The sequence below is a fragment of the Eretmochelys imbricata genome, chromosome 10, assembly GCF_965152235.1.
Source record: "Eretmochelys imbricata isolate rEreImb1 chromosome 10, rEreImb1.hap1, whole genome shotgun sequence".
NCBI lineage: Eukaryota > Metazoa > Chordata > Testudines > Cheloniidae > Eretmochelys > Eretmochelys imbricata.
In genome coordinates, this window is record NC_135581.1 from 62,129,995 (window position 1) to 62,154,636 (window position 24,642).

The 24,642-nt window shown below is 42.4% G+C and overlaps 1 protein-coding gene across 1 annotated transcript in view; it reads left to right on the top strand.

The window, feature by feature from the left end:
- The window catches only part of MYO5A (myosin VA), a 207,123-nt gene that overhangs the window by 62,523 nt on the left and 119,958 nt on the right, over positions 1 to 24,642 (top strand). Inside the window, exons 2-3 of the mRNA XM_077829326.1 lie at positions 20,093 to 20,203; positions 21,617 to 21,788. Coding sequence (XP_077685452.1) covers positions 20,093 to 20,203; positions 21,617 to 21,788 — 283 coding nt within the window. The remainder of the gene's footprint in view (positions 1 to 20,092; positions 20,204 to 21,616; positions 21,789 to 24,642) is intronic.

The window sequence follows — 24,642 nt, forward strand, 5'->3', positions numbered from 1 at the left end:
TTGTAGCTGTACTGGTCTCAGCATATTAGAGAGACAAGGTGGTTGAGGCTATAACTATAAGGGAAAGAGAGAGCAGGAAGAAAGTGAGAGCGAGCGAAAACACCCACTGGACCTGCTAGAGAAGCAGAGCAAGAACCCACCGACCCCAGCAATTCCCATCACTCCAAAAATCCACAGTTGGGACCAATTATGTCCTGTGTACAGGAGACCAATGCTATTGCTGAATATCTGACTATCTTTGAAAGGCTGTGTGCAGTGTATGAAATCCCTGATGTCAAGAGAGTTCCTATCCTGATTGCAAAATTAACTGGTAAATCTCTAAGTGTATTCAATGAAATGCCCATAGAGGATGCTTTAGACTATTGTAAATTTTAAAACACTGTTTTACAAAGGTTTCAGATTACCCCTGAAACACACAGAGTTACATTTAGGAATCTTAAAAGGGATATTGGTATGAATAATGGGGAATATGTGAACAAAATGAAAGATTTGATGGGAAAATGGGTGAGGGGCAAAGGTGTTACAAGCTTTGAGGGAATGTTGGATTTTGTTGCTGAAGAGCATTTCCTAGGCATATGTAAGGCTGATGTAAAGCAGTGTCTTTGGGACAAAAATGTAACGTCTGTGGATGAGATGGTGTCTCTTGCCGATGCCTTTGAACAGACCCAGGCATCTATTGAAAGCAAACTGCCAAAACAGGAGTTTAAAGCTGGTGGAAGAGAGGATCCCCTTTTATCTCTAGCAAGAAGGAGGGTGGCTGGGAGGCCAAGCACTCACCTCCCAAGAAACATTCCTCTAACCCTCATCCCAAACCTCCTGTAAAAAAAGAAGACCCCAAAAGGTGCTATAAGTGTAATTCCACTGATCATCTGAGGAATAAATGCCCTGTGCTAGGAGGAAGCAGGCAACCAATAGCTCATGTTCATTGTGCTGTCCTCAACACACAAACCCCCCAGGTGATTGGAACCTATCTTATTGGTTTTATGAGATTAGCCTCTGCAGAACCACATATGGAGTATGTTAAGGTTGCCATAATTAATGGCAGGGAATGCTTGGGGCAGAGGGATACCAGGGCCCAGATCTCTCTGGTTAATCAGAGTGTGGTCCCAAAGGTCAGCATATTACTTGGCCAAATGGCAGAGATTGTGGGGGTGGGCAAAAGCAGATTCCTCATTCCCCTAGCTAAAATCCATGTGCTGTGGAAAGGTCTGAAAAGTGTTTTGACTGTGAGCATAATGGAACACCACCTAGTTGACCTGCTTCTTGGTAATGATTTTTTCCGTGTAGCTCATGTTAAAGTACTTTGCTTGCAGCAGGAAGGAGTTTTATGCTGTGACCCCCAACGGAGATCTTCAGCTATCGATAGCAGAATAGTTTGCTACCACCTCTGACAACTGAGAAGAAACAACTTTATTTTTTTAAATGATGTATCAAAAAATACACAACTTCTTTGGATTCAATATGAAAAATTTATGATAAATGATACCAAAATGCAAGAACTGCCTTTTTTTTTGATAGGCTGGGAAGAAAGCATATTGTTAGTGTGTGGATCAAGATAAACTGTCAACTTTGGCAGCCTTGGCTAAAATAACTGCCTGAATATCATCAAATTATGAAACTCATAGCCAGACTGGGGATCGCAACCAGTGTTCCCTCTAATTTTTTACGTCCATGTGCAGAATGAATTTTGTTACGTGCACCGATATGGAGGTGGTGGGGGTGGAGCCTGGGGGGTTTGGAGTGTGGTGGGGGGCTCAGGGCTGGGGCAGAGGGTTGGGGTGGGGGTGAGGCCGAAGCAGTGTCCGAGGGGGGGCAGAATGTGGGTGGGGCCACACCTGGCTGTTTGAGGAGGCACCCCCTCCCAGCCTTCCCTACCCGCCCCTGGTGTGAACAGTCCTGGAAGTGATACCACTTCCACCCGCCAACTCCCTCTCCCCCCGTCCCTTCCCCTCCCCCCCGGGACGGCCCTGTTTGTGGCTCTTCTCTGAACCCAATTTATCAACATCCTTCTTGAATTGTGTGCCTCAGAACTGGACACATTGTTCAAGCAGTGGTTGTGCCAGTACCAAATACAGAGGTAAAATATTCTCTTTAATTCTATTCAAGATTTCCCTGTCTATGCATCCAAGGATTGCATTAGTTCATGTGACCAAAAGGTGACCCTGGAAGCTCATGTTCAGCTGATTATCCACCATAACTCCCAAATGTTTTTCAGTCACTGCTTCCCAAGACAGAGTGCCCCATCCTGTAAGTGTGGCCTACATTCTTTGTTCTCAGACACATTCATTTACATTTAGCCATGTTAAAATGCTTATTGTTTGCGTGCATCTAGTTTACCAAACCAGTCACCTGTCTTCTTCATTATTTACCACCAAAGTGGTTTGCCTTCAGTTTAATTTTTTCTTTTGCACTTGGCTCACAGTATTGTGTTCGGATCACCTCTTGTTGAGTGGAGAAACATCAGTAATCCCGATTAGAACAGTAAAGCTGAATTATCTTTATGTTTAGCAAAATTTAACACAAAACAAAAAAACAGATTCATGTTCCTTGGAGTATGTTGCCTATACATAATCCATTCCATTACAAAGTCAGGTCCATCCTTATAAAGAGACCATGTTAGTCATCATGGGGGAGTGGTCTGTTCTATGACTGAATGCACATCAAGGTATCACACCACTAAAATTTAGCTAGTCCCATAAAATGGAGATGGAGTCTCAAGGAGACATTTGTTTTTGATACTAAAAAGTTACTGGTTACAATTTAGAGAAAGACTGCCCTTTGTTAAATTACTATGTCTCTATTAAATGACAAAGTAACTAGCAAAGATTAGGATAAAAAGTAAGTAGCCAAAGAATCTTTCTGTAGCAACCAGACTGGAATGTTATCAAAATCTCAGGGCAATTTATCCAGTTTCTTGTTACAACCTGTGGAGAAGAGCATCACTATTTTGCAAAACAATAAAAAAAAAAACCCCTATTGGGTTTTCCTTTTATCTGGTAACATTCCTTACCCTTGTCTTTGGCATGGCATACCATCTGAGCTGAAAGCATATTCCCTGTCTAAGGTATGTCTACACTGGCAAAGTTACAGCGCCGGCAGTTACAGTGCCAGTCAGAGAGCGCTGAAGGGAAACCACTGTTGTGTGTTCACACTGTCAGCTGCCTGCACAATAGCATGTTCACACTTGCAGCAGTATTCAGAGCGATTGGTGCACTTTGGGCAGCTATCCCACAGAGCATCTCTTCCTTTTCTGCCGCTAAGAGTTATGGGAAGGTGGAGGGGGTCGTGGGGCATCCTGGGTCCTGTCCCAATGCGCCGTGATGCATTGCATCCTAGCAATTCCTGTGCTTCCGTCCATCTTCCAACAGTTTGTGTATTGCGTACTCTGCCTCTTCGGTCTGCAGGAATGGATCCTGCACTGTTGACCAATATGCTGCTCGCTCTCACTAACACGTTACGAGTGGCAGTGGAGTTATTCCTTAAACTACAAAGGCAAGAGGAGTTTGACATTGATCTCTCCCCGTGTAGTAGCTACGACATGAGATTGCTTGTGGCATTCACGGAGGTGCTGACCACAGTGGAATGCTGTTTTTGGGCTTGGGAAACAAGCACTGAGTGGTGGGATCACATCGTGATGCATGTCTAGGTTGATGAGTGGTGGCTGCAGAACTTTTGGATGAGGAAAGCCACATTCATGGGACTATGTGATGAGCTTGCCTCAGCCCTGCGGCGCAAGGACACGAGAACGAGAGCTGCCCTGGTGTTGGAGAAGCATGTGGCAATTGCACTGTGGAAGCTGGTTACTCCAGACTGCTACCAATTGTTCGCTAACCAGTTTGGAGTGGGAAAGTCGACTGTTGGACTCGTGTTGACAGAAATGTGCAGGGCCATTAATCGCATCCTGCTCCGAAAGACACTGACTCTGGGCAATGTGCATGACATTGTGGATGGCTTTGCACAAATGGGCTTCCTTAACTGCGGAGGAGCGATAATGGCACACACATTCCAGTTCTGGCACCAGACCACCTAGCCACCGAATGCATTAATTGGAAGGGGTATTTCTCAATGGTTCTCCAGGTGCTTGTGGATCACTATGGGCGTTTCACGGACATTAACGCAGGCTGGTGCGGAAAGGTGCATGACGCCCGCATCTTTCGGAACACTGGCCTGTTCAGGAAGCTGCAAGCAGGGACTTTCTTCCCTGACCAGAAGATCACTGTAGAGGAAGTCAAAATGTCCATTGTGATCCTGGGAGACCCCACCTACCCATTAACGCTGTGGCTTATAAAGCCATATAAAGGGCACCTTGACAGCAGCAAGGAGTGGTTTAACAACAGGCTGAGCAAGTGCAGAATGACTGTTGAGTGTGCTTTTGGCCGTTTAAAGGCCCCCTGGTGCTGCCTACATGGGAGGCTGGACCTGGCCGATGACAATTTCCTATGCTTATAGCTGAGTGCTGTATACTCCATAATATTTGTGAAGGGAAGGGTGAAAGCTTCACTCAGGGCTGGACTTGAGGCTCACCACCTGGAGGTTGAATTTGAACAGCCAGAGACCAAGGCTACTAGAGGGGTGCAGTACGGTGCCATAAGGATCAGGGATGCCTTGAGGCAGCAGTTTGAAGCTTAAAGCTACTAATATTTGGTGCTATGCTCGCGAGTGCAGTGCTGGTAGTGGTAGGAGGTGATTGTGATTGGTGCACTATGAAGGTGTAAGAAAATTGCCTGTAGCTTTGCAGGGCTCTGTTTGCTTTCAGTTAAGGGAATAAAGCTTGGTTTCAAACCAAAACAGTTCTTTTATTAAAAAACAACAACCGGAGGAGAGAGACAAAAAAAACCCCAACACATCAGCACTGAGGGGCATGAGGGAAGGGAGGGTCCCAGGAGGAGGTGGGGTTCCGGGACAGTTAAAGATTTGTGTATGTCCAGGTATCATAGCCAACCTTCTCCTTTGGAGTACAGTGCAGCAGGTATGTACTTGAGCAGGGTTAAACTGCAGAGGGATGTGTGTTGAGTGCAGTGGGTACTGGGAGTCCACAAGGCTGGACTGCAACAAGGCAGGAGTGGAATGCAGCGGGTACAGGCTGGAGCCAGGAGGTTGATAAGAGTGTAACAAAGATGGAGATTGCGCTCCTAAGATCATATCTGTGAAGCCAAAATTCAACATTTTACAGCAGCAGTATTGTTTTCAACACACAGACCACTGATTTAAAACCCAGCCACTATTTACATACCTGTCACTAACTGGCTGACCCCAGGCAAGCACACATGGTCCACAAGACCCCCAAAATGGTGTCATCGCAGGGGAAATCAGTGTTCCAGGACTGTACTATACACTGGGCATGTGGCTCTTGGGGAGAGCCAGCACTGTAGGAGGGGCCTTATAAGCATTCCTGTTCCCACATTTTCCACAGGCTGTGTTCATTATGGAAGATATCTTGCTGCTGAGGGTGAGGGTGAATCAAGGGAGGGTCTTCTCCAAAACTGCGGCTTCTGCCCTGGCCCTTATGCGGCTCTCCTGCGTGCAGCAATGGTTAGTGACGGCAGAGTGGTGTGGAAAAGTTACCCTTAATGGGGCAAGAAACAAAGCAGCTCTGCCAAAGAACCTGTGGCAGCAGATTGCCCAGTATCTCCATGAGAGTTTCCTGGAGATCTCTGAGGCAGATTCCTGTGAAGTGAGGGAGTCAGTCATCACCCTGTTCTGCTGCTCAGACTAGGCATGTGGTGGTACGCGCATCATACAGACACAAGCTTGCTTTCTGCAACCCTCCTGCACCCAACAACTGGCTTCAGCGATTCCCAAAATCAGAGCCATTTACTCGGGGCGTCCTCTCCTGTTTGCGCTTTGCCAAGTTCCGACAACTGTGACTGGCTAGCTTCCTCCGGGGTAGAGAAGAGCTCCGGGCTGCATGCATCTCTGACCTCCGAGTCATCCTTTGCCTCTGAGTCGCCCTTCCCCTCCCACTCCACATCCTTGTCAAGATTTCCTCCTCCTGGCTCGGTCCACTCTCGACTGACACGCGAGCCACCCAAGTATTCACAGTGGTCTTCACAGTGGAGGTGGGGTCGCCACCGAGTATCGCGTCCAGATCTTTGTAGAACTGGCAGCTCATGGGTGCAGCACCGGAGCAGCGGTTTGCCTCCTGCGTCATGTGGTAGGCGTTCCGCAGCTCCTTCACTTTGAGCCTGCACTGCAATGTGTCCCAGTCATGGTCATGACCTATCTATCCATAGGTGGTATAATTCCTGTGGCTGGAGCGCAGCTCGGACTGGACAGCCTCCTCTCCCCAAATGCTGATGAAGTCCAGCAGCTCGGCATTTCTCCAAGCGGGGGACCACCTGGTGCCGGGAGCAAGCCTGGTCACCTGGAAAGATGCGCTGAGACCACTGCACGTGTCACTGAGCAAACAGGAAAGGGACTTCCAAAGTTCCCAAGAAATTTAAGGGTGGGGATGATGGTTTGTCACCTGAGGGCAGGGCAGTAGAGTTCAAATTGACTACCAGAGAGGCGAGAAAAGGCATTGTGGGACATCTCCCGGAGGTCAATCACAGCGCTGTAATTGACCAGGATTTCTACACTGGTACTGTGGCACTGTACCCCTGGCACAGAAAGCGCTATGCCTCTCGGGATGAACTTTTTACAACGCTGCAACTGCACAGTTTCTGCGCACTAAGTGGCTTGGCAGTGTGTACACCTCGGGAGTTACACCGCAGAAAGCTGCTTTACTGTGCAGGAACTTGCCCGTGTAGACAAGGCCTAAGTTACTCAGCAACACTCCTCTCTTGCAGATTGCCGCTAAGTTTAGAAGAGGAAGATAAAAGAGTAGTTGCTGGGATTTATTCCTTTCTTTTCTTTTTGGGATAGGATGGAGGGAGATGTCAATATTTTGGATGTTTCTTTTTCCACAGAAACATTTAAGTCTCTTAATTTTAAGTGGTTAATGAACTCACAGTGTTCAAGGAAATGTCACTAAACATCACACTATGAATTAAAAATGTTTCCCCTTTCATTCCGTTCTGATACCAAGAGGTAAATATGTCTTTGTCATACCATTTTAACTTATTCTTTGTTTAGGATAAAAGTAATTTTGAATATAGTTGCCACATCCGCGATTGTCACAAAGGCAGTCTGGGTGTTCCCATGCATTCCTTTCCCTTGGAACCGCAATTTGGAGCACTCTTGAAAGAAAGTCTGGTCCCTCTCCCAGACCCTTACTGGTGCTGCATGCATGTGAAAACCACATATGATAGGGACTGTCATAAACCTACAGCTAAGGGTAGCATAAAGTCCCTCCTTTACCTGTAAAGGGTTAAGAAGCTCAGATAACCTGGTTGGCACCTAACCAAAAGGACCAATAAGGGGAGAAGATACTTTCAAATCTGTGGGGGAAGGTTTTTGTTTTGGGCTTGGGTGTTCTCTTCGGAGAGAAAGAGAGAGACCAAGCAAGTAATCTAGATCCTACTGAATGATACATCTAAAATAGTACAGAAATAGTACTTACAGAAATAGTAAGTAATAGCAAGGAAATGCGTTAGAGTATCTTTTGTTTTAGCTTGTGAATTTTCCCTGTGCTAAGGGGGAGGTTTATCCCTGTTTTTTGTAACTTTGAAGTTTTGCCTAGAGGGGAATCTTCTGTGTTTTGAATCTGATTACCCTGTAAAATTACCTTCCATCCTGACTTTACAGAGGTGCTTCTTTTATTTTGTTTTTATAATAAAGCTCTGTTTTTAAGAACCTGATTGGGTTTTAGTGTCCTAAAAACCCAAGGGGCTGATCTGTGCTCACCTTATTAACCTATTTGGTTGGTAGATTATTCTCAAGCCTCCCCAGGAAAGGGGGTGAAGGGGCTTGGGGGGATATTTTAGGGAAACCGGAACTCCAAGTGGTCCTTTTCCTGAATCTTTGTCTAACTCACTTGGTGGTGGCAGCAGTACCCATCCAAGGACAAGGAAGGATTTGTGCCTTCGAGAAGTTTTTAACCTAAGCTGGTAGAAATAAGCTTAGGGGGTGTTTCATGCGGATCCCCACATCTGTACCACAGAGTTCAGAGTGGGGAGAGAACCCTGACAGGGACAATCACACTTTCTTCAAAAAAAAATAAGAAGGGGGATGGGGGGTTAAAAAAGAAGTATGAGGTGTCTTGTTTCCATATATTGTATCCAGTGCAATTTAAGTTCTGATATTTAGAATCAGATTAATTTTTAAACATTAATTTATATATGATGTGCAGTGAGAATAATTTCAGTTAGAATTTGTATTATTGTTTTATTTGAGCAATAATCTTGCCTGCTTTGCTTCCTTAAGTGTCCTGCCTTACTACAGAAATGTCCTGGACTTGTTTTACTTTTGCCATGACTAAATCCATCTCTTGGCTTTTCTGAAAATTTTCAACTACTTTCAATATCTCTCATTCTCCATCACCATTAACTCTGGTGGTGTCTCACCTAGTCTGTAATGAAGTCCATTTTTATTTTGCATCTGAAGTGTGCTTGTATTTTTATGGGGTCAGAATCCCGAAAAATAATTCAGGCTGATGCCTAAAAAGATTAAATCACTCTCTACAACTTCTTCTAGTTCTCTGGAGGCCTTGTGGTCTTACTACACCTATCCCAGAAAGGAGCTGTAGAGAGGTCCTCCAGGCTGCTTAGAGTGGCTTGTGGGATGCAGCCAATTGGAGAGAGGTTGCAAGGAAGCAGCGAATCAGGGCCCAGCAGGCTAGTATAAAAAGAGCTGCAGGGCTAGTTTAGTTGCTGCTTGGAACCAGAGGAGTGAAGGTCGTGCTCTTGGCTGGTTGATGGACCTGCAGGATCTCGGACAGAACAGTTGCTTGCAGGGACCAGGGGAGGAAGAAGGAACTCCTGGCTGGCTGCTGGGAGGGAAGCAAGAAGAACCCCCTAATTGCTGGCAGGGACTGGGGAAGCAAGAAGGGGCTCCTGGCTGGCCATTGGGACTGAGTACAAGACTTCAGCCCTACAGTAAGAATGAAGTGTTGGTGAAGGTGAAGGGGCTGCAGGGAAATGGCCCAAGGAACAGTAGCAGTGGTAGTGGACTTAAAGGGGATGCAGCAGCGGCTGCTATTCATAGGGTCCCTGGGCTGGGACCTGGAGTAGTGGGCAAGCCTGGGTTTCCCCTCCCCCATTAAGAACTAGAGAAGTGGCCTAAATATTGAACAGTGATAAACCCCCAGAAGGGGATCTGAACAGTTAAGTGGGCCAACTGGAGAGTTGGGGACAGAAAGGGCAAAGAGTCTCCAGGGAAGAAACCCTGGGGGCACGGCACCATACCAGAGTTGAGGGATTGTTTGAAGACTAGCCCAGAAGGAGGTGCAGGACTGATTAAGGACTGAGCCCAGGGAGGGCTGCAGACCAACGGAGGAGGGGTAGTGGGATAGGCCCTTACTGGACTGTTTTAAGGACTTGAGCCCGGGAGGGCTGCAGGCTAACACCAACTGAGGGGTACTGAGATAGACCTCTGTTGGATTAATAAAGAACCTAAGAGAGGGTTGCAGGAAGAGAGAGACCAATGGAGAGGTACTGGGATAGGCCCCTATTGGACTGTATACCCCAGATGGGGTTTGTGTTCCTTTTTTATATACTGACTGAGTGTAACTTAGCCAGAGGGTTGAGTCACTGAAGATCTACCTCAATCAGAGAGAGAGAGAGAGAGAGAGTGTCCAGGCACATGCACTCGGCCAGGGGACGCTCGTGAGAGGTGGGTGCCACTCCATTACAAGAACATTCCATTAATTGCCCATAAAACCAGATAATCTCTCTCACTAACTACATTCTACTTACAGAGGATCCAGTTTTCATATTCAGGCCCAAGAATTAATATTCTCTTAGCTGAGCACTACTGCCTTCTTTGCCATGTTCCTCAAAGATTAATAAGTTAACATATCAGATGGCTCAGCCCCATTCATATGCATCACATGGCTTGGACTTGAGATTCAATATGAACTGGGCTTTAGCTTGCTGCATAACTGGTGACAGCTAAACTAATAAACTTAAATGACTGGAACAGCATCATCTTATAACAATGGTCATGCCAAGCATGATAACACCGTTCACCATATATCAGTGGTCACAGCTGACTTTAAGACTGTAGAGAGACAAGGTGAGGTAATATCTGTTATTGGACCAGCATCTGTTGGTGAAAAAGACAAGCTCTCAAGTTTACACAGAGCTCTTCTTCAGGTCTGGGAAATGTCAGAGCTAAATACAAGGTGGAATAGATTGTTTGGCATAAGCAGTTGACACATATTATAAGATGTATGCGTCCATGAGTCTGTGTTTCCACTGTTTGAAGAAGAGTTCTGTGTAGCTAGAAAGCCAGTCTCATTCACCAACAGAAGTTGGTCCAATAAAAGATATTACCTCACCCACTTTGTCTCTCGCATATGCTAAGAGACCATTCAAAGTGAAGTGGCATGTTATCACCTCTTAGTTGTTGGACAAAAAGGGGGGTTAGTGGGTTACAGCTTGTTGTAATAAGTCATAAATCAAGTGTCTTTATTAAGACGATGATTTTTAATGTCTAGCAAGGTTATTAATTTAAGCTCCCAGGCTCATCTTTTGAAAGTGTTATGCAGGTTTTCTTGGAGGATGAGGACTAAGAGGTCAGCTGTGGAGTGATCGTTTTGTGGAAAATGTTCACCCATGTTTGATATGGTGTCTTTTATCATTTCCCTCTGAGTTTATTAAAGAGCACAATCATTGTTTGGTTTCACCCACGTAGTTGTTGGGGCATTTACTGTGCTGGATGCATTATACCACATATGGTGATTGGCATGCATAGGACTCTTGGATTTTGAAAGGTGGGTTTTGGGATGGGGGTAAGTGTTGATCATTGTAGCAGTGGAGGTGTCTGCTTTTACTTTTACCCCACACCAAAAGAAGACATTGAGCTGGCCAACTAAGTATGAAATAGGCTATGTTCCTTCTACAGTAATACTGCGTGTACAATAGAAGAAGCAAACCTTTAAACACTCATGCTAAATTATTATTTATATTTATAACGTTTGGTTTTTATTTCTAATTTCTATCTGTTAGCAATGTAAAATACCTCAAGTGGTTAATGGCTCAAAACGGAGGCTTTGTGAGTCGTATGATCTGAGTGGATTGATAATTATTGTAGTCTGCTGATTTCATGTGACCTCAGATAAGATCATAAGGTATGAAAAAGTGCATGAGAGAAGCCTGCAGTAGTTTTTAATGACACAGAATTCCAGTTGTGTAGTTGGTGTGAGTTCTTTTTGATCTGTAGGTGGAAAAGGAAGCTCTAGAGTCTCTCTGTCCATTGTTCTGCCTCCATCTCTTTAGAGTCACTATTTGGATAGCATTAGTTACTGCCTCTTATCAACACAATGGAAATAGCTGTACTTGCTTGAAGTGATCATATAAACTCCTGGAAAATTTTGTTCTATGTGATTCTATGCCAGGTATTTCTTTACATGATTCTACTGACCCTACAGAATAGTCCAGAGACTGAATCAAGCATAGTAAATTATTCCATATGCTTGTATTTAATCATTCTTTGTGGTTCTTCATTCTCCATCTAAATGCAAGCTAACTCGTTCATAAGAATTGTTATACTCATTCTGTGAATGGTTTCTTATTCTGCTTTGTGGCAGTTGCCCATTCCGCCTCCCCCACCCCAATTCAGACTTAATTTTGTAGTGTAGACATGACCTATGTCGACCTAATTTACGTCAGCATACAGCCACTGAAGTTATTCAATCGCTTGTGTGTGCGCACACTTGTGTCAGCGGTGTGCATTCTCACCAGCAACACTTGTATTGATTGTATTGTCAACATGGGGCATAGCTGGATGGCTCCTGAAAGCCAGTAACAGTCAATGTAAGCAACACAGTGTCTATTCTGCTCAGGGAGGTGGTGTTACTAATTTGGCATAGAGAGGCACTTAAGTTGGTGGCAGGAGCCAAATTTAAGTGAGGACTTTCACTGCTAGGTTGACGCAAGGCAGCTTATGTCTACCTAAGCATGTAGTGTAGACCAGGCCTTCGTTTCAATTTGTGAATTCTCAGAAATTTAAAAAAAAAAAAAAAAAAAAAGAAAAGGAGGACTTGTGGCACCTTAGAGACGAAAGGTAAACTGCTTTCTAACAGCCATCTAAAGTTCAATCACACTTTAAGATCCCAGCACAGGACGAGCTGTTCAAACTTGATCAGTTACACCCAACTCTTTTCACCAGGAATCTGGCAGAGGATAAAAAATTTCAGAGAGCACCTCTCAGGATTAGAGGTTTGCTGGGAGTTGAACTGTACTCATTTTACTGATATGTCTGTAGATTTTTATTCTATTTTGGCTTTCAGTAATTCATAATAAAACTGCTGCTGAGGAATTCCCCATCAAGTATGTACTGATGAACTGTGGGCATAGCATCCAAAGATACATTTCCGACCATTCAAAAACATTGGCTAGTAAAACACAGTTTGGGTTACCAGGGCTCTACCTAATGATATCTGATTTGAATGGTTTTTGTTGTTTGTATCATTGGCTGAGTGTGTTTTGGATAAAAACTCCATTTAAACCATGCAACTAGTGCATCATTGGAACTTGTTGTCTAGGTAATTTCTGTAATTGCATCTTTCTGGGTGTACGTGTGTGTGTTTGCCAGTGGTCCATTAGAATGAGCAAAATGGCAGCAGTTTCAAACCTACAACGTACTTTAAAAGGACTAAAAAAATATTAACTAGGTATCCCTCTGGGAAGTAAAGCAAATACTAAGGAGTTAGTGAAGGGTATAGTTAAACCTGTGTGGTCATCCTCTTGCAGTTTTCCATTTCAATACTTTTCCGTAGTGATTTAGAAATTCGTATTGAACTTTTATTAATGTTAATGTTTCAGAGAGACTGAGGACCAAGTGCACTGATAGCATAAGCAGGCACAACTTCACTGAAGTCCAATTGCCCCTTAGTTCAATTATCTGTTTAATTTTAATTCTATCTCTAGGCTGAGATTTCATGCCCACTATAATTCGTTGGAGGAATCTGTTTCCATTCAAAGGGCCAGTGAAGCCTTGCAGGTTGGGTTTGATTTTTAATTTTAAGCATTTGTGGGCAAGTAATGGAAGGATGTAGAAGGACTTGGCTCTTCAGATCAACTTGTCCCAAGGTTTGAAGAAAAATTACTTGAGACTTATTGTCTAGACAACTAGGCATACTAGCCAGATCAGAACAGAGGGGGAAAGAAGCAGCAGAGTGATTCTCATGTTTGAGGAGGTGGCCATTTGGTGTTGCCATTTCTAGATAAGTGAGTTAGTGATTTCACAAATTGTTGTTCTATCTTAGTCTCACCAAACAAGATTTGCATTTTTAAGAAGAAAAGATCCCAGATGGTACAACAAAACTAGTCCCGTAATACAAGATCCTCAACTGTTACTGGAAATGTTCTCTAGTGACTCTCCAGAAGATACTTTAGGTACTTCCCTTTCTGGTGTTTTCTGCTCTTTCTTTAGACTCATTTGGAGAAAATTGTATCCAGCTTGATCCCCATTGACAGATATAAGTGATTGGACATAAGTAAAGTTTGCTTCTTTCCTAACAGCCTCTTTAGTTGAAGAATGGTGTGAAGCACTGTGGGACAGGGGCCATGTATTCTGTTTGTGTCTGTACAGCATCTAGCACATTGTTGGTGCCACCAATAACAAGGAATTAGTAATAATTAAAAGTATACAGGGTACTATGTGTTATGCATATTTAAGCTTTCAAGTTTTGTTACCTTACTGAGGACTTCATTCTAATGGAGCAGATCCACCCTGAACTGTTGAGACAGTGTATATAGGCCAGCTGCCTTCATCATTCCCTTTTTCCCTGACCAGCTTTAGTCTCCAAGACTTACTTTGATAACGAAGAACTTGAGATGGCTTTCTTGGTTGCGTATCATCACTGTCAGGGTTATGACCTACCTGTTGGCCACTTTTCACTACTAGGACATCTTGGAAATCTTCCTGTCTTTCCACCCTTGTCTTTAAACAAGTTGTTGCCTTGGCACAGATCTGACCAATTCAGTGGTTTCTATTACTCTAGCCTGGATATTGCTGGTACCCTAAGATTAAGATAATATAAAAGTCAATGACTCTAAAGCTTTATTATCATCCAATCTTATATTGATGAAGATTTTACCACTAACTGTATACAGTGCTGTCAAAGTCTTACGTTTCCCTAGGTCTTTGAGCTGGATAGTGACACACATATACACCTATTGCTGATTGTCTGCATTAAACTTATTTTCTGTTGAATTAGAGTTCTGACCTTGTGAAATAGTATTAGGCTAAAACTTGGGGGAACACATTTTCAGTTGAAATCAATAAGAAAGAGAGTCTCTTTTCACAAGGATGATGGCAGTCTCTATGGAATAAGTAATGCTGTTTACATCAAACATACTATTAATTATAAAAAGATAATTCCATCGTTTCACTTACAAAAAGACTGTATGTTTATCAAACTCTGAAAAATCCTTACAGTGTCTGTGAAGGGCTTTGAAGTTATAAAAAGTGCTAGGTATTATTCAGTAAACTTTCTACAGGGCCTGATGTTTCCACTGGAAAATCAGGGCATGCACACTGTCTGGCATAATTTATTAATATTGGAAGGCAAATCACATGGTGTAGCTGTCAATATATTTCTCAAAGCTACTGTAGCTCAGTTACTCATTGGTCCATTTTATACCTTAGAAAATTTAAAAGGATAATTAAGAGAAATGATAATAAAGGACACAAAACTAAGACACTGACTTGCAGAGAGAACACTAGGGTGTCCTGATTCTGTAGCACACAGCACCTATTTAAGTTAGTTAGTTTTGTGTGGTCTGCTCTAGGATTGGACCCTATCAAAATCCAGGATGACCACGAGTGTTTAATATAAAATGATGCTGTTTATGATAAAGAATGCATAACTGGAAATCAGTTAGCAAAACAGTTCTGCTAATTTGACAAAGCCGAAATATTATGAAATTATTTGATATTTATAATTAGGGACATCTCTCTTTCTCTTGTTCCACCCCACCCCCACTTCTGCTTCTTTTACCAAGGTATTTTCTGTGGCGAGCTTTTCAGTATAAACAATGATGATCAAACCATAGACTAGAAAGCTACAGCATTATTCTCTTAGCCAGACTTTAATATCCTTGAGATTATCTCATGTGGAAGACTCAGCTGGCATGGGCAACCCAGTTTCCATGGTGATTTATGTTCTGCTTTCTCTTTCCCCATGTAGTCAGACAGTAGAAAATGGTACAGTTTCTTTTGAATAGATTAAAGGTGCCAATTTCATATTGGCTCAGAATTGTGTATTTGGAGGCTGACTCTCAACATCAGAAGCCTGTTACAGAGAACTCCGTGCCATTTTATTAACAATGAATTAAGACTGTAACACAATTAATACAACACCTTGTCTGCATCAAAAAACTCTTCTTCATGTAGCCTAGAGTGAAGCAACCCTATAGCACTTTTCTTGATAAGTAATATCAATGCTTTCCTCAGTGAAGCCCTGCTATTCTCTCCTATATAGTCTGTCTCTTTTGTATGTATGAATGTTTAAATGATTAAATGTTTAAATCCAAACATCAAAACATCCATCCTTCCCCACATACCCACCACTAGAGCCAATGTTGTAGGCCTGCACACAGCCTAACCATATCAAAACAGTGTTTAAAATAAATGGATAATTTCCCCTCCATAAACACATGCTATTTCCAACAGATCTCCAAAGATAGACTCTAACAGTGTGGAAATGTCAGTTAAATCCCTCCAGCTTTCAACCCAGTTAAACCGCATTGGGCTATAGATCAAAGAAGATTTCTATGATGCAGTGTACCGAAAGGACTTTCTGTTTTAAACCTATTGCTGATCAAGCTTTTTCTTAGATATTAACCCTACTTTTTTCTCCATTGTCTAATTGGAATGTGTTGGTTTTTTTTTAATGCAGCAAATGTATTCCTACAGTAGATAAATACTGAAGAAAAGTTAATAGGCTTCATATTTTTATTTAATCTGAATGAAAAGAATTGACACATGTCTGTTTGGAGATCAGTCTTACATTGACTAAGAGTTCCATCATTTGATTTTGGAATGTGGGCAAGTAACTCTTTAGTAAACCACTCCCTTTCCCAGATTAAATATTTATTCAAGTGCTGTTTGCCTCCCACCAGGTCACAGAAAGTGTCCTGTATGACCTGCAGTATTCCACACATGGGATAGAATAGGAAGATTGCACTGGAAAGCTCATCTAAAGGGCTCAATATCTCCTGACTTGACAAACTTTTAAAGTGGCACTTCTTCAGCCTTGTGCAGAGGGGGTGCCCATGGGACCTCTTGCCCCTGAACCAGGCATCATCTTTAATACACAGGTGTGGCCTGTAGAAACTACTTTTCTTAGCATGCAGCACTATGGATTGATTCCAAGATCATGCCTCTCAATTATTAAGAAGTAGTGGGTGAAATCTACTCTATTTTATGCCAAGTGTGCGGTGCAGCCCTTACGCTTCTGGCAAGTTGCCAATATAGCATCTGGTAGAGCAAATTGTTACTGCACCTGATCTAGGGGGAGATTTTCAAAGGTATAAATGACAGGCACTTAATCTCCACTGAAAGTCACTGTCTACTCATATACACTAAAAAGTGCAGTAGTTATTGTGGCTGTGAACACAGTCGATATACGGCTTAACCATTTGAAACTAGTACAGAAAAGTGACCCAATTGGTTGTCACAATCCAGTTATCAGAGAAATCTTTTATCTTCGTATATCCTACACTTTTCTGATTAGTCAGACACAGCTATTTCAGGAATGGTTCAACTAGTAAGCAATTTAAATGTGAGGGGATGCTTTCTTCAGATTTTTCTTCTCCAGTTCAGAATAATGTATTTTCACAATAGTTGATGTGACTGCATACATTTCATAAGACTTTGGCCTAACTAAATATTTGAACAATAGAAAATACAGCTGGACAACATGAAAAGCAATGTGATTTTATGGAAAATAGGTCTCCTCAAATTTGGGATTCTTTTTTGATGATATTACATGTTTGTTTGATTAAAAATAGAACTGGTTTAAAATTTTCAAACAGAACAGTTTTCCATCAGAAAATGTGGATTTAACAGGATCAAAATGTCCATAGGCAACCAGGCAGGCTGTTTGGCAGGTGGGCAGACTCCCTAGCTACCTGGCCAGACAGGCTGCCCAGCTGACACATAATACATTATATAAAAGTAAAATCATTTTGACTTTGACATTATTTTATTATACATTTTAATATTATAAAAGTTGAGTAATAAAAATCAGTTTGCCCTATAGTTAAGAACAAAACTATTTCAGCCTTATCAAAAGGAAATTAAATGAAGGGTTTCAATTTATCCGAAATATTGGAATTTTGTTCTGCAGGACATTTTGAAATTCTGATTTTTGGTCTGTCATAATTTTTTTTATTTTATTTATTTTTTTTTAATTTTAGAATTTCCAGCACAGTGAGAATTCTGGGTTCTGGCCAGTTCTAGATAATGATAATTGTGTTGACACCATATAATTTGCCTTCTGTAAGGCATTTGACTGAATCCTGCATGACATTCTCATTAAAAAGAGAGCAGAATACAAAATCATTAAATGGACTAACTACTGGCTAATAGTTGATCTCAAAGTAATTTATAAAGGGGGAGTTATCATTCAGTGGGGGGCGAGGGAGTTTCTAGTAGGCACCATCAGGGACAGTTGTTGGACCAGTTCTGATATATTTATCAATGTTTGGGAAAAAATGTAGTCATTGCTGATGAAAATTTGCAGATGATACAAACATTGGTGGAGTATTAATTGATTATAGATAAGGCTACATTTTAGTCATGGGTATTTTTAGTAAAAGTCATGGACAGGTCACGGGCAGTAAACAAAAATTCACAGCCCATGACCTGTCCATGACTTTTACTATACACCCCTTACCAAAACTTGGGCAGGGATGCCCCAGGGGCATCGTGTGTGCTGGGGGAGAACAGCCTGGGACCCCCGCTGGTGTTGGTGGGGCGTGGGTGGCGGTGCACGACCCAGGACCCCCACTGGTGCTGGGGGGAGGGGGTCGGCGGAGCTGACAAGCTCCTTACCTGGCTCTGCTCCTCCCCCCACCAGCAGCAGCAGAGTTTGCGTGTGGGAGGGGGTGGGGGGATGGGGTGAGGTGGGCTCTGGGGGGTTCCTAGGTGGACGCATTACCAGACAGCCCTGTGTGCTGCCTCTGCTCAGAGCGCTGGCTTCACAGCTCCCATTGGCCAGGAACCGTGGCTAATAGGAGCTGCGGGGGCGGTGCCTGCAGGCGCAGGCAGCACGCAGAGCTGCCTGGCCATGCCTCCGCCTAGGAGCTGAGCGAGGGGGATGTTGTCGCTTCTGGGGAGCCCTCCAGGTAAGAGCCACCCAGAGCCTGCCTCACCCTGTCCCGTGCCCCAACTCCCTGCCCCCCACACCCCAAACTCTGCTGCGGGGGGTGGGGGGCTGGCCTGAGACTTCCCCAGCAGCGGCCGGTATGACTGATGCAGGGGCTGCCTGAGCTGCCCCTGAGCCAGGCACACCGGCCACTGCAGAAGTCATGGAGGTCACGAAAAGTCACAGAATCCGTGACTGCCATGACAAATTTGCAGCCTTAATTGTAGGGACAAGTTCAGTGCTATGGAGTAATCAGGATTGCTTATAAGCTAGGCTCCTTTAAACAACATGCTTTTTACTAAAAGCTAAATGCAAGGTCATACACCTAGGCACAAAGAATCAGACCACTGTCTATCATGCTGACCACTATTGTCTCACTAGAACAATTCACCAAGGGATGTGGTTGATTCTCCATCCCTTGAAGTTTTAAAATCAAGATTGGATGTCTTTCTAAAAATAGGCTCTAGCTCAACCACAAGGTATGGGCTTGTTGCAAGAATTACTGAGTGAAATTATTTGTCTTGTGTCCTGCAGGAGGCCAGACTTAGATGATCATAATGGTGCCTTCTGGCTTTAAAGCCTTTGAAAAAGATAATATGGGTAACCAAACCTCCTGCTAGGAAGGCTCTTTCTATCAAGTACACTACTGAACAAGGTGTATTATTGGCTTTTTTGTCATCCTCTGAGCCATTTCATGTTGTGCAATATTGGAGCTAAGAAACGGGAATGGTCTGACCTGGTGGGGAAGCTTGTATGATCCAAAGCTAAGTATAAACCCTGAGAATCACTGGTACAATGAATTGTCAGTTAGAAGTGGATGAACCAGAAGGTTATCAGTCTGTGACTCAATTATTTGAAAAAGTTGCAGCTTCTTCTTTACACTTCTAGTGATACTAATTAAATGCTATGGTTGGAATTGTCCCCTCACTGATGCACACCTGAAAGGAGTAGTCATTGTGTGGCTCACATCTGATTTTGATCCCTTCTACGGGAGCAGGAGGAAAACTGTTACATTTGGGACATGCAGTATTTTTAAAGTCTGAAAGACAGAGTATTAACACAGATTAAAGTCCATTCATTCTTGTTTAGAGGAGAGCATTCTTTTAATACTTTTGAGATCATCTGTTTTAAATTAGCTAACAAATGCAGTAGCAACAAAGGAAAATGGGTAGTGGCTTTTAAAGCTGTAGCTTATGTTACTCAGCTAGAATTTACCACACAGATACAGATGAGTATTTTACAAATAGTACACTTTTGCTATATTCTAGTCTTATTCCTAGTTGCATACAGTACTTGCTGAAATTGTCCAACTCACAAATTGTTTGAATTAAATCTATTAGAAAATAAATTCTTGGTTGTTAAAAACATATTTATCTTGTCTGGATTTTCAGAATTGAGCTTATATCTTGCTGAAGTTATTTTTTATTGGAAATGAAGGCTTTGATGTCCTTTGTGAATAGGAAATAAAATTCAGTTTGTATGTATGTCTTTCTCAGTAGATTAGAACAGCCATTATATTAATGATAAACATTTTAGTTTATGGTGATAGCCATTATTTGAAGGTTCAGATGTTGTCCAAATATATAGGAATAAGGCTTTTGGCGCTGTGTGTGTTAATTTCATTATAAATCATGAGAAATCACTGATCTTTTGCTTGTTGATTTTGTATTGCAGTATGCCAGGGTTTGGATCCCTGATCCAGAGGAAGTCTGGAAGTCAGCAGAACTTCTCAAAGATTACAAAGAAGGAGATAAAGTCATCCAGCTTCGACTTGAAGAGGGAAAGGTAAGGTTACATGTTTGTCGTTAGGCCTACAGCCCTTGATATTGGCTGCAGGCCATTGTATACTAGTATGAAAGGTCAAATTTTCAAAATGAGGCCATATTAACATATGTGCAGTCATTTGGGCTCATAGTCTTTGAGCCCTTGAACATGACAGGAATTATATAAGTGAAATGCACAACATTTATTCTCACTTGATTTTTTTACACTCCACCTGTCCTATCCTTCCCTCATATTTTATTGTATCTTCATCTTCTGCTAATTCTGTAACTGAAGTCATCATCTTATTTGACATCCCAGTTAGCTGCTGTGGAGATGCTATCACAAGAAGAGAGGAAACATTCTACATATAGAAATTATGATTTCTAGGAGCTCTTATCTTTCTATTAAACATCAGATTATTTTTGTTAAAGAAATTTAAATGTATTGAAGAGGGATATTTCATCTAAGATACAGTGGCCAATACACCATAGTAAGATCTGCTTTTAGAAATTGAACGTCTACAGAAATTGTTTGTTTTAATTTGTCTTCCCTACACAAAGCAATATAGATCTGGCTTGCATAAAGATGCCTACAGTAGTTAAATAACATTAAAAGAATATACAAATAGAATTGTATCTAAATAGGATGTTTTTCAGTATTTTTTTCTAAATGTCATATGATCCTTCAAGACTTTCATATAACAATATAGATGAAAACTGAAAACTACCTTGCCAATTTGGAAGGACTCAGAAATTTCCACTTGCTCTTTCTGAAGCTGCTGCTCACTTGCATGTCACACTTGCAGAATGGGGTTGCATATGTCAATAAAATCAAATTGCATTACAAAAAGGTATCATTGTCAGGAAGGTTAGTGTACTGTTAGAGTTATAGCTTGTATGTCTCTTTGTATATAGCGAGAACTCTGTATTTGTATATATTTTTAAAAAAATTGGATTTAAATATTCTTGTTAGTGTTGCTGTCCCAGCATTCTCACATTGTATTACTGCATGACAATAAGATAGTCAAACTGACTGAAGCCAAGTAAACTATTTTCTCAGTCCATTCTGCGTGAAAGGGAAAAAATAAACAAACAGCATAAATTATTAAAAATTAAATTGGATTTTTAAAATTAGTGTAGTTTTAGTTAAATCTAAATTGGTGTTAGCAACAAGGTAAAGGATTTTATTTTAAAAAGTTAACCTTTAAGGTCCTGCTATGTGTAAGAAATCCTAGTTGGATATTTTCAGTTAAGTTACTGGAGGAAGCATTACAAGCAGAAGGCAACACGTAGGAATGCACAAGACAAGTTAAGCTCATTCAGGGAATGATTACTAAAGGAAAAATGGTTGGTGAGACAAAGTGGATGGATAAGCCAAAGATGGAAAATATTAAAATACTTCTTTTCATGTAATATGTGTGTATTTAATTTTCAGGATTTAGAATATTGCCTTGATCCAAAGACCAAGGAACTGCCTCCCTTACGAAACCCTGACATACTTGTTGGTGAAAATGATCTCACAGCACTCAGTTATCTCCATGAACCTGCTGTTCTACACAACCTCAAAGTTCGCTTTATAGATTCAAAACTCATTTATACCTATTGCGGTAAGCACATAACCCGTTTCCTTTATACTATTGCAAGGGACCAATAAAAATAAAAATATTGAAATTGCCATGGGTAGGAAAAAAGAAGGTTGATTATTGATAGGTCTCTGATTTTAAATAAAGTCCTGTTTTCATTAATTATGAGGCACTTTGGGGATCCTTTAGTAAGAAAGGCCTGTGTAGATACAACACATTACTACCTACATCAGGTAGGCCCTGCAAGTATGAAGATTCAGAGTAAATCTGCTTCATTTTTATGTGCTTCTAGCTTCCCAAAGGGCTCTGTTTAAAATGGCTGTTCAGAATGCTCACCTTAAGGTCATGGGGATTCTTGAATGAACATTGTGTCCCTTACACATGCTTACCTAAGTATGTATATTGGCTGGAGGAGAGCTTTGAAAAATGTAAATGTATCTTTGGAAATGTGTCAGACTAAGTTTATAAAGCCTTTCGTTTGCTGGACTTACTCTTTCACAGTATGGCTAACTTGGTATTGTGCTTGCATTGAGGATTCCAATTACCCTTCCTTTGTACCATTTTCATTCAGTTGAACTGCAGGAATGGGGTTATAGCAACTACAGAGAGCGTATGTGCCAGTGTTTGTGTGTTCATAACTGAGCTGTTTGTTAGTGGTAAAGAACATTTAACTCATAGCAGTGTAGATTTGTGATCATACAATATCTGGAAGTATAATTGGCCATAATTAAGGCTAAGATTTTTTCACGTGTATTTTTAGTAAAAGCCATGAACAGGTCACGGGCAGTAAACAAAAATTCACACAGCTGTGACTTGTCCGTTACTTTACTAAAAATAACCGGAGACAGGGCTAGGTAGCGAGGAGGAATGGAGTCCCATGGGGTGGGGACTGAGGGTACTGACATGCCAAGCCCCCCACAATGGCAGGGGGTTCAGCCCTGACTCCAGTGGCCACAGCAGGGGTCACAGCCGCAGGGGGGGACATAGCCCTTGCTCCAGAGCTGGCCCAGCTGTGGGAAAGGTGTGTGTGACCTGACTGCAGCCTCCACCAAGCCTCGGCTGCAGGGAGGGGGTGGGCACACGGCCCTGGGAAGCTGCAAGAGGGGTGCGCGGCCCCAGCTGCAACCTCCAGCAAAAGCCTTAGGGCTGGGGCGTGCGGCCCTGGCTGCAGCCCCTGGAGGAAGCGTGGGACTGTGGCGGCAGGGTCCTGATCTCAGCGAGCCCCAGTTGCAGGCAGGGGTGCGCAGTCCCACCTCCTCCTGAAGCCCTAGAAGTCATGGAGGTCCGGCAAAGTCACAGAATCCTTGCCTGCCATGACCTTCATGACTAAATCGTAGCCTTAGCCATAATTTGTTCAATCAACCAAAACTGGAAGCATTTACTATAATGCTGACTTCATCATAATTGCGGTTGAGTGATAAATTTTAAAGGAACATTGTGAAGTAGCTTAGGCCAAAAATTTAGATTTCACGCAGTGGGTTTTTTAATTCCAAATCCTGGTATTTATTGGAAATATGTTGCTAAGTCTTAATATAACATTTCAATTAAAACAATTTCATGTTCATTTTTAGATATTTCCTTGTATTTTGTTTTTTAAACATCATGCTAGTGCATGAGAAACAGAAAGTTAAACTAGCTAGCCTGTTTAGACTGCTCAAGGTGAGTAAAATATAAAAAGCGAATTGCATAATTGGTGGGAAGTTAACCAGCTTATGAAAATTCCCGTTAATAGTTGCTGTTAGTAATACAAATCAGGGATATTTCTCCCAAAATATGTGCCAGATTTTCCTGTCATGTAAATTGGTCTGGCTCCAGTGTAGTTAGGTCAATTAATTCTAGTTGTGAATTTGTGCCATGATTTTTACCCATACTGTTTCCCTTTAATTTTTTAATGGACCATTTTAACTTATTTCATTTTTTAATTTAGACTAGTCCATTTTTCTAAGGACAGCCCCAATTTGTTTTGCGCAGAATTCCCAGAGCATAGGTAGCCATCGTGAATTACCATCGTTTGAGTCTGCTGCTTGCAGTTGGATTTTGTCACTGGGTCGCACTTTGCACTGCTTTAGTATAAATTAGGCTGGGCTGTCATTGAGGGAATCTTGTCACAGGGCAAGGGAGTCTGTGGGTATGTCTACACTACAAAATTAGGTCGATTTTATAGAAGTCAATCTTTAGAAAGTGATTTTATAGTCGATTGTGTATGTCCCCACTAAGCACATTAAGTCGGCGGAGTGTGTCCTCAGTACCGTGGCTAGCATTGATTCACGGAGCAGTGCATTGTGGGTAGCTATCCCACAAGTCCCGCAGTCTCTGCTGCCCATTAGAATTCTCGGTTAGGATCCCAGTGCCTGATGGGGCAAAAACATTGTCGCAGGTGGTTTTGGGTACATGTCGTCAGTCTCCCCTCCCTCCGTGAAAGCAATGGCAGACAATCGTATCATGCCTTTTTTCCTGGGTTACCTGTGCAGATGCCATAGCACGGCAAGCATGGAGCCCACTCAGCTCACCGCTGCTGTTGTGAGCATTGTAAACACCTCGCGCATTATCCTGCAGTATATGCATACCTGGCTAAGAGACGCCAGCACGAGGACGATTGTGAGGAGGACATGGACACATACGTTCCTGAAAGCCGAGGATGTGGCAATTGGGACATCATGGTGGCAGTGGGGCTGGTTGATACAGTGGAATGCCGATTCTGGCCCTGAGATCACAAGCACAGATATCAGCAAATCTTACTGTGGTAGCTGATGTTTTGAAGGCATTTGCAACTTCCTTGGTGCAGTGCCAGTTGAAGACCTTGCTCTGTCCCTCTGTTGGTGCAGAATAGCCATACTTTGAATTTGATTTCAATTCCTAATGTCAATTTCTCACGGTG